Source organism: Microcaecilia unicolor, chromosome 10, assembly GCF_901765095.1.
Source record: "Microcaecilia unicolor chromosome 10, aMicUni1.1, whole genome shotgun sequence".
In the NCBI taxonomy this organism is placed as follows: domain Eukaryota; kingdom Metazoa; phylum Chordata; class Amphibia; order Gymnophiona; family Siphonopidae; genus Microcaecilia; species Microcaecilia unicolor.
The window spans coordinates 33034233-33045261 of NC_044040.1; the positions used below are offsets into that span (position 1 = coordinate 33034233).

Below are 11029 nucleotides of genomic sequence, written 5' to 3' on the forward strand. Positions count from 1 at the left end.
ATCATCGATCTGCTGGTCCCCGAACCACTGGAACAGACTGCAAATCTGAAAAAAAAAAAAAAAAGAGAGAGAGCAAGAGAAGGAAGCAGAGGGGGGAGGGGAGGGAACCTCCCTCTCTGGGCGGGGGACTCTTAGCTACCAATAAAAAGTAGTCACTCGCCGGCAAAAAAAAAAAAAAAAAAGTTTCACTGTTGACTGTTGGAAACGAATTGAGCAATTATCTAGTTTACCTTCTCCTCTTGGAAGTTAACGATTGGCGAGATCTTGGCTGCGTTATTGACACAACACTTTGCATTGAGCGGGCGCTGCTAGAAATGAGTTGCTGATTGTGGCCAAAAGTCACTGCTGCGCCATGTAAGCTGCGCTGGGCTGGCACCAGTCCACTAGGGCTGCTAATGGTGGTTCTGGGGGAGATGCTGGGGATCCGGCGGGGCTCCCTGGCTGCAGAGCAGTGACAAAGCAGGAGAACCCACGAGTGCGCTCAAAGCCATGGACAATAGTTGCCCGCACGCAAAGGCGAAGCCCTTTGCAACTGCGCCGGGCACCATGATCAGCACTTCCAAGCCTCTTGCCTTCTCCATCGAAAGGATCATGGCCAGGACTCCAGAGCCCAAGGCTCTGCCCGTCCCACACATACTGCAGGGAACCCTGGCCAAAGGAGACCCCAAGCAAGCCCTTCACCTGAGCGCCTCTTCCATCCCATGCATGATCCCGTTTGTGCCCGTGGCTTACGACAGCAGTGGTCCCAAAGCCACGGTGGCTGGGGCAGAGCCGAGGAAGAGCCAGCCGGACTTGTCCTCGCCTTTCAGCTGCAGCGATCTCTTGAACTGCGCCCTGTCTCTCAAGGCCGATTTGCCCCGCGACGCGCTGCCCTTGCAGCAGTACAAGCTGGTGAGACCCAGGGTGGTCTACCACTCGTGCTTCCATGCCATGGGGGCAGCTCTCTGTTACTTTAATCGAGAGGACGGCCCTTGCCACCCGTCGGCCAGTGTCAACATTCATCCCGTGGCTTCCTATTTCCTCAGCTCCCCTCTTCACTCCCAGCCCAAAGGCTACCTGGCAGAGAGGAACAAACTGCTCGCCCCCTGCGTGGACAAGTACGCGTCGGGAGTGGCTTTCAAAGACCTGTCCCAAGCCCAGCTCCAGCACTACATGAAAGAGAGCGCGCAGTTACTGTCGGAAAAAATCGCGTTCAAAGCCTCTTCCAAATTCAGCGCCGGCTCCCCGAACAACAAACCAAAAGTTTTCACTTGTGAAGTGTGCGGAAAGGCAAGTATTTATTTCCTAAAAAAAAATAAAAGGGGGGTGTTCACCGGTGACTTTATTTACAAAGCTTTATTTGTGTTTGCAGGATGTAGGGTTGTGTGGATATTTATATCTGTTTGTGTATCTAATTAACTGTGTTTACGGAAAAGGTCAGAATGAATGTCATTTTTTTTTGGTTTTACAAACAGAAAATATTGGAAATGCTATGAAATCAATTCACAGCGCTTATCTAGATCTTTTTTTTTATTTCAAGGTATTCAATGCGCATTATAATTTAACGCGTCATATGCCAGTGCACACGGGAGCCAGACCCTTTGTATGCAAAGTTTGCGGCAAGGGCTTCAGACAGGCGAGCACTCTCTGCAGACACAAGATCATTCACACCCAGGTAAAATGCCGTCCCTTCATTTCTGGCCACTTTTCTTATTTCTGTTTTTTATGTCTCTCTCCTTTACTGCATTGTACGCGGAGTCTGTTCTTGAGGTTTCCAAGTTCGTTTTTGTTGTGTACATCTTTCTGGGTTCTGTGGTCACTTATTCCGTAACCGTGCAAGGGATCCTGAATCACAAAAACTGTACCTTACTAAACAGTACTTGAAGATATACAGATGACCTGCATTGCACGTGCAGAAACTACTTATGCTTTACCTTTTTTTGTTTAACAGGAAAAACCGCATAAATGCAATCAATGTGGCAAAGCTTTTAATAGAAGCTCTACTTTAAACACACATACAAGAATACATGCCGGCTACAAACCTTTTGTCTGTGAATTTTGTGGCAAAGGATTTCATCAAAAAGGTACATTTTTAAAAACAGTTTTCCCGACTTCCGTAACAACAAGTTGGTGTCAGCTGAATTGCAATATTCACGGCTGTTTTAACCCTAAGCAAATATAACAGTGTTAACACAATTTTTTTTTTAAAGCTGGGAAGATTATTTTAATGTATCTTAAAAAAAATATTTAGACTAACGCAATAAAATGCAAAAGCTGCATTAGAATTGAATGTATGGCAGAGACATTTTATTTTGTACTAACTTTTCTGCTGTACATGTATTTGGTTAAAATAGCTTTGTAGCATTAGATTGCTGTCGACCTTCTTAGAATAAAGCTATGTTTTAAAGAAAAGAGTATATTTCACTTTTATACCCCACATTTTGCACAAATTCGAGTTCAATGTGGCTAACAAGTTACAAGAAGACAGTACAAAATACGAAATAAAAACCACAATCCCACACAGAAACAAAGAATCGTCAATACATGTGCAACGCAATATTTAAGATCACAAACAAGTATTTATTGTTTAAACTGCATTTATCTTTTACGCAGATTGTTATATTTTTATAATTTGTCCTTTTTCAAAGGACAAACAGCCAAGAGGCTGTAAAATAATAATTACATTACACGAACTAGATTATGTTTGAAACTCTCTTCACTGTCAACCCCCCGCCCCTCCCCTTCCATGCCTAATGGTGATATTATCCTTATTTCCTACAGGAAACTACAAGAACCACAAGCTGACGCACAGCGGGGAGAAGCAGTTCAAGTGCACCATCTGCAATAAAGCTTTTCACCAGGTGTACAACCTCACCTTTCACATGCACACCCACAACGACAAGAAGCCCTTCACCTGCCCCACCTGTGGCAAGGGCTTCTGCAGGAACTTTGATCTGAAAAAACACGTGCGCAAACTGCACGACAGCGGGTCTGGGCTGCAGGGGGTCCCGCACAGGGGACAGGGGGAACCCCGCGGGCCGGACGATTCAATGCCCTCCCCTTGCAGAGCGCAGAGCGCCGGGCCCTGATGGTTGGATTTTTCAGAGCCGAGCACAACCTGGTCAGATTGAGGACCTGAAAGAGTAGGAAGGGAAGGGGGGGTCCCCGGACTGTCACTTGGCCTGGCTTCCTCTCCTTGCACGGCCAGTCTGCTGGACAAAGCCCTCCTTTGCATGCACCTTTTACAGATTATGGGTTGGTTTTGTTTTTTTAAGTGTATGATGTGTATTGTGCTTTCTACAACTATTCACATTCTATTATTGGACTTCCAATTTTGTTTTATATTATTTTGTTTTCATGGGTATTGATTATTGATTATTATTATTATTATTTTGCAAAGTCTCGATTTTTTTCATCTCTGGTTCAGAAGTAAGAAAGAGAAAACAAAGAGTAAGATGGAATTTTCTGTTATATTTATTGGGGTATGTATTATCCTTCCAGAATGCTGCACCACTTTAAATATATTTGAATGTATATATTCTATATGTATTTTTCATTTTCCATTGTGTCAAATTCAAGCCTGTCTCTAGGATGGTCGTTTACTTTTCGTTCTCCTTTGGTTTGTTGCTAGTATTCTTTGGTGGACAGAGCTTGTTCTTATATGTACGGATTTTACATTTCCCTTTCTCCTTGCACGTGAAAATTTTGTTTACTGTGGTGCACACAAATGCTCAGAATATGCTAATTTAATTATTGGAAATATGTAGATAATGTAAATTATTCATCCTAAATAGTAATCTTGTTGAGAGTATTGTTGAATCCATGTTGTTTTCACCTAGATTTATAAATGAACGGCTTTGTGCTATCTGGGTTCGCTTAGGAAACATAATTATTAAATCTGAATTCAAGCCGGCAAAATGGATGAAAACACAAATATAACCGGTGCCAGGTCCTTGAAGTGAAGAAAGTGTTAACCAGCAATCTGCTGTGTACTCAATCAATGGTGTATCAGCAAGTATCTCCTGTTTTCTTGCCAAAACACTGAAACAACTGTTAAAGGCTTTAATTAAGAGGGGTAATTAGTTCAGATTTATCAAAGACTGCTTGTTATACCATTAGCTTGCTCTTCAAATGCTGCCAGATGAGCCCTAGTTACTTAGAACCAGTGCTCAAAAGGGGGAAAAGCAATGGGCAGTGAGAGACCGTGTTTGAGATTTCGTTTGATTTCAGAAATCTTGGAGATACAAAATTTCGATCTAGTGAATTCTTTCTTTTTTTTTTTTTCTTTCTGTAAAATAAAACGAAGCAAACTGGTTACCGCCTACCAGTTCAGCTAATGACTGGTTATGAACGGGTAATTAGAGGTTCTCCAGGAGCTAATTTTATTATCAAACGAAGCCCCCCCCCCCCCCCCCGCTTTCAAATTTGTATAAACTCGCTAGTGAAACACTCTCCTGTCTGTCCAAGTCGTGCAATATATATTTTTTTTTAAATGAAAATGTATTTCGAGACAAAGAAAGTGGCAGAAAAGAACTGTGTTATTTTCAACTGGAAATGAAACAAAACAACGCACATATTCGTACCTAGACCAGGTAAACAAATTACTTGAAATAAAATATATAGAATCGATCGAACCTTCTCGGCTAACTTACAGGTTTGGAAAGTATTTACTTATCTGTCAAGGAATGCATGTGTGAAAAAAAAATGCATCTCTGTAATTTAACTTTATTTATTTAATCCGATTCCGCTGTGAAAATGATTTTACTATTTTACAATACAACTGGGACAATGTAGGAACAAATAGAAACAAGGAACGTATTTTGTGCACGGAGTGAAATGTATAACCAAATTATAAGATGTTTAAATTCACTTATTTGTACAACAATAAAAAAAAAAAAAAAGTAACAAAGTAATGGGGTAATTAATTTCCAGGAAATATTAAAAGACAGAGAACTAAAAAAAAACTGTATTTGTTCAACTGGACCTTTAGGAAGTGCTAGACAAAATGTTAGGATTTTTCTTTGTAAACATGTGTAGTGTTGTGGTGTGTTATCAGTGGCTTAAGACCCTCCATCCTGATATTAGACAGGGAGATATCCTTTTCCCACAGGAGTTATGACTGTTTATTTGAAGTGCTTGTCGTGTGTACACAGAATGCATGTAGGTGTCTGTGTGTGTTTTATCTATCATCGGATAATACTGTTCCGCAAAGTTAGATAGAAAATAGTCACAGATTTACTTGGGACATCAGTAAAGCTGTTTGTGGTCAATACAGAAACTTCAGCTGTGATTGTGAGTCACCTATAGGTTTGGAAGACGGGAGTGGGGGGGGGGGCAGTTGAAATAAATCATTGTTGTCGGCTCAGCGATTTTGATTCCATTTGAGAAAAAAGTGGCACTGTTTTGAACAAACACGCCCCCGATTCTAGAAATCTGAGTTTAAAAAACGGCTTCAGAATCCGATGATACGTTTAGTAACATTTAAAAACTAACATGAATCATCCTTGATTTTTGTAGTTACGGCTTTGGGAGAAAAAGTGCACGTGAGATGAATGGGCACTGTTGTATTATCTGAAAATTAAAATGGGAAGAAAAAAAAAAAGTCCAATTAGCGATTCCAGTCTTGAAAATCTTTTATGCAGTACAAAGGTCTTAGCTCCGACTTTAATGCCTGATGAATGAGCTCCCACGGATTGGAAGTGTGAATGCTAAGAGGACAGTGAGACTGCTGCAGATCTTGCCAGGCTTTAGAAGGGAATGAATAGGTTTTTAGTGAGATTCGGTTGTAGCTACTTTTTAGTGGGGCAGCACTGCAGCTCGATAGAGATAGATAGCTAGGGAGACGCACAGGCAAAATAAGAAACAAAAGAACAGGAGAAAGCAGAAGGCTCAAGGTTCAGTGTTCCAGCAGAGACACCAAAGAGAAAATACACTGCACAGGGTAGCGGTTGAAAGAATGGTCGAGAAACAGAATTTCTGTTCCAGGTTTTTTTTTACACTGAATATAATTCTTAGTATCAGTTGCCAATCTCGTCCTTCCAAATGTTAAGGGGCTTGACAGAGTATGAAAGATGGGGACCCGGAAGAAAGTGACTAGACTGTCCTATTTATGGGGGGGGGGGTCTAAATTTCTCTTTTCCCCAAAAGAAAAAAAAAACCCTCAAAGAACAAATCAAATTTACAAATAAACAAGCAGACAATCCACTTTACAGTAAAGGGGGAAATCAGAGGCATTCAGTGCCCAAGTGAACTTTAGTTTTTAGGCTAGAATATGTTTATATTGTGGTCCCATTTCTGCCTCTTAGCCTTCTTAGCCACGCTGCCCCATGACCCCCTTTACTGGTTAATGAATCTCTCCCCACGATCATCATGTTTTATTAAATATTGTGGGCTAGCTTGTGCTGAAGTGGAAACAGTTAGGGCTAAGTTTCCAAATAATTCAATCTAGCCAAGCACATTCTGCTGTTTTTCCCCAAGTCATTTTCCCCTTGATCGAATTAACTTTTGCTATTTTGGGTGTGCCCCCCTCCATGGGTGTAAAAGTTATGGGTGAGCAACTTCAACTGTCAGGATATGTGATGAGTTATCGATGACGCTGCAAGAATGCTCAGCCAACATTTCAAAACGATTGGGGGTTGCCAAGCATAATAGAAATCACCCCTCCCTGGACATAATGAAAGAGCTTGCTCCATTTTGGGGCTGCTCAGCACCCATAGAGCTGGCTCCTTTGCATACGTTTCCTAAAACTGGCTGACCGTAAATTAAACAGTTTATTTGATAAGCTGGCAATCAAATAAACCCTGCTTCCTAGGAAACTTGTAGAAGCAGTCTCCTGTTTATTATAACTTGCTTTGTTTCTCCCTCCCACAAAACCATCAGTAAAAGATCTTCTGTTTTTTTTTTTTTAAGAAAACAATTAATTTGTCAGAGCAAAATAAACACAACAGCAATATACAAAAAGCAAAACCCTTTGTATCCTCTTTTTAAATTTTTAATTCAAGGCACATATTAGGATTTAACATTTTTGAAAACGCCAAGTGTTTGCTTTCAATTTTAAATCGATTGCATGATTCTTTCTAATAACTCCATGCATACCCTGTGACGGGTGAGCTCTGGGAATAAACATTTAAGGAAAACCACACAATTTATATCCGTACAAAAAAAATACAATTTAAGAAATAAAATACATTGTGGGAAAGAAAAATGGGGGGAGAGATATACGAATGAAATCCACAGTTCAAAGCAGATATTTCTTACAGCTTCCACAGTGTTTTTAGGTCAGTGTGATATTTCACTTTTGGCTTTTTCCTATATACCAATGTATTGCTTCTCTATTTGAACCAAATATTAATTCATAGCAATTTCTTAAACCATTTGCTTAATAACATTTCACTATGGCCACTTTTATGGAATTAAAACTCAAAGATAGTCTTTTAGAAGACATTTTCCCCTAACCGCACAAAGCTCAGTTCCTCCAGACGAGCAACATCGGTGCACCTGAGACAGACAAAATCACTAGCAATTCGTTCTTCAGATTTTTTTTTCGTTTCAGATTTCATACGTTTTAGTTCACAGATTTGATATTGATTCATCGTCTCATTTCTTCTACTTGCAATATTTGTGCGTGTGGTTGAAAAGACCTTTTAGTCAATGGGTATTTACTATCCGACTTTTTTTTTTTTTAAATATCTGATATACCCAAAGTACCAAAATTAACTCAGACCCTGATGTACAAGACATATTATCTTAAGGCGTTCAGAGTACTTCAGGCGTCCTAGAGCACCTCTATTGGCCGATGAGTTTGGCTGATTGGTTTACGCATGTCTGAAAGTATCTTTTTGAATACTCCAAAATGTTTTGTAAGGGCAAGGCCGATGCAGATCAAATCTTTAGATCTTTTATCCTTTCTGGACGTTTCTGTGTATGCAATTTTCAGTTGTAGCAGTTATAGTAATTGCTCTAGAGAATAACCTTGCATATAACAGGAAAAAAAAAAAGGAACCTAAGATGTTCACTTCCGTTATTACACCCATACGTCTTAGCTTTAAAAATTATAGACCAGACTAATTTCTGCATAGCAAATTCCTCTCGCTAAACATTAGTGGAGACATATCTGTTACCAAAGACTACCATTACAGCTTGCCTATATGCTTATACTGTTAAACATGTATGTACCCAGTAACAATTAAACACAAACTTTAATTAGGCGTAATCACTGAAGCTGCGCCTTAAAGCAATTAGAACGGCTGATGAATTGAGAGTTTTAATTGAGTCTCTGTTTTAAAGTGGGCCCCTTTTAGTGGAACATAAGAGCTAAGCTGTATTATTGTTTTCTAATCTGAAATATTACAAGGTTGCACAAGGCGAAGGATCTCCCCTTTCAATATATTCTGGCAAACATAAAACTAATGGGCTGCGTTCCTACAGCCTGGAGGTCACGTTGGTGTCCTAAGGTATTCACTCGGATTATGCCTGACCTGAGAGAGACAATCTCAATGTCTGTCAACCACATCTTGGCATAAAAAGGAACAGTCATCTATTTTAATTTTTTTTGTAGATGTGATCCTGGGAATTAGTTATAGATCTCACAATCGTGAGCACGGTGGTGGTCACCTGAAAATGAACACACGCTATCCCTAATGCTAAACACAGCCTTGATGTAATTTCTCTTTAGTTTAATGTAATGGGGTAGTTGAAAGACAATAATTACGGTTTCTTTTGTAGTTCTGATTTATATTTCATTCCCAAGGACTTCCCAAGGATTTTTTTAAAAGCTCCTGTGCTAAACGCATCCAATCGTTATGAACCCAATGAAGTTGGAGGCATGGGGGGGAGTGGGGAGGGTGAATGAAGATCTTTATCAACCCCCCTCCCTTTACAGCTATCACACTAATGCATATACATAGAACCCAAAGTTGAACAACGAAAGGACATTAAAAATGGTGAAACACATGCACACATTTATATACTGAAAACGCACGAAGAGATCAGCTTAACCCATTAGTGTCCAATGTTCCCATTATAAGCCATTATGATGGGAGCATTGGGCACTAATGGGTTAAAAAGGGAGGGAGTAGAACGTCCCAAAAATGAGCAAAAGAGGAACCAACAGAACAAGAACTGCACTATCCCTATTAATACCAGCTGAAACCAAACGAATTTCAATCAGAAGACATCACAATAAAGGTTTCAGTTCTAACACTTTTCACCCCCACCCCCTCCACCACACACCACCAGTGGATACTTGGTCTAAGCTAAAAGTATCCTGCAGGAAAAGCAGTTCTCGATCCTCTCTACCTTAAGTCCCAGCTAGTGATAACAGTTGCTTGTTTATAACGCGCGGTAAAACCTCAGGTCGTTCTTGCAATAATTATAAAACAGAACAAAGTGTATTGCAAAAGCTAAATGGATCTTGCAGTTAACGCTCTTGGTAATAGGCGAGGAATTCGGAGAACCTAGAAAAATGTCAAATCGTTCTCAGCAAGAGACCGTAGTGGCCACTTATAAACAAAATTGAACCGTTCGGGTTTTTTTCCATAATGTGCCCACCAGATTCTCCTATGCACGTGGTTTAGACTTTAGTACGCATACCGTTGGACTATTTTTATTTTTATCTTCACACAAAAATCACACTACTTTTTTCACTTATATTATCAAACAATTATAAAGCATATACGCACACATCTTATGCTACCGAAAACCACCCTAAATGTTATTTTTCCTTACAGCAGGAGGAGTGTCTCTGGTGAATCTATTCATTTAATTCAATGGATATTAGTCTGATTTTATTTATTTTTTTAATTGCATGGAGATCTGACGGCTGCGTCAGGTCAGGTTAACAAAATTGAAACGTCTATTGTTGCAAAGTCTGCGTTTTTCTGTGGAGACCTGTGTAGATGACAACAAATAAGGTCGACAAGGACTGTACTTCAGGTGCCAGGGAGGGCACGGAGAACCTGCTGCTTGTATGGCAGAAGGGCAGGGGAATTGTATCCGTTCACCATCTCGTCATTTACTCTGCGTGTGTGTGAGACCTGAAGAATACAGCAAGTTCACCAGTAGGTTTGCTAGAAAACAGAATGTTTGTATCTCAATAATTTCTTTCAGAATTTTGGGGCAGGAGGAGAGTGGATGCATAATTAACACTTTACCGTTAATACAAATTAATGTTAGGGAAGTCGGGTAGCCTACTTGGCACAGTATTAGTACTACTACTACTTATCATTTCTATAGCAACAAGGCATACGCAGCCCTGTACACCATATACAAAAGACAGTCCCTGCTCAAAGAGCTCACAATCCAGATAAGACAGATAAACAGACAGAGCAATTAAGGGTAAGGGAACAATAGGTGAGAGGTTAAAGGACAGGGCAAGTGAGTAGTGGTTAGGAGTCAAAAGCAGTGGTAAAGAGGTGGGTTTTAAGTTTGGACTTGAAAACGGCCAAAGACTGGGCTAGATGTACAATACCATAATAACTGTTATTTACCTGGTTAACAGACAGGAGTGGGATTATATAGAAATGGATTAAATTATTACAAATTTAAATCAGGTGCAGAGGAGACTACAATTATTTAATTGTATTTGACCTTATAGTTCTTTTTCTGTATAGGTTACCTAAGGTGGCTCAGGTCCTACTGGCTTGATGATGTCTCCCTGGAGTCAGGTAGACCCCAGGTTATAGATACTAAAATTCAGCCAAAAGGTTGAGAAGCTCTGTCCTCAGCTCACATTTGAACAAAACCAAGATGAGGCAGAGAAGATAATTTGATATCATGTAGAAGCCAACTGAATTTTGGTTTTGACTTTGGCTTCAGCATCAAAACTGACCTGAAATCCAGGTTTGACCATGTTTCAGTTTCAGCCGAAAATGTCAGAGCATTTTTGGCTGAAACTAAAACTTCTCTCTCCCCTCCCCCATATGACCTCAAAACAACCACTTTCTACCTGTACTACCTCCCACCACCTGAAGGCCCTCCCCAGGCCTAACTTTAGAAGCCCTGCTGGTGGCCTAGTGGTTTCTTCAGGGCAGGAGTGATCCTTAGTCGCTTC

General features: G+C 40.3%; 1 protein-coding gene across 1 annotated transcript; it reads left to right on the forward strand.

Moving 5' to 3' along the window:
* The first annotated feature begins 489 nt into the window (after positions 1 to 489).
* FEZF1 (FEZ family zinc finger 1) lies at positions 490 to 10623 on the forward strand. Its single transcript, XM_030216751.1, has 6 exons — positions 490 to 891; positions 1045 to 1269; positions 1520 to 1654; positions 1931 to 2063; positions 2761 to 2968; positions 10590 to 10623. Exons 1-6 carry the CDS (start codon positions 490 to 492, stop codon positions 10621 to 10623), a joined length of 1137 nt encoding a protein of 378 aa, XP_030072611.1.
* The last annotated feature ends 406 nt before the right edge of the window (positions 10624 to 11029 follow it).

Bases quoted from the DNA above. Each gene is read 5' to 3' on its own strand.
- FEZF1 (XM_030216751.1), top strand. From the start codon at position 490: ATGGACAATAGTTGCCCGCACGCAAAGGCGAAGCCCTTTGCAACTGCG. The intron at 1,270-1,519 runs GCAAGTATTTAT...TTTTATTTCAAG, and splicing joins CTTGTGAAGTGTGCGGAAAG to GTATTCAATGCGCATTATAA. The intron at 2,969-10,589 runs GTCTGGGCTGCA...TTTTCTGTATAG, and splicing joins CGCAAACTGCACGACAGCGG to GTTACCTAAGGTGGCTCAGG.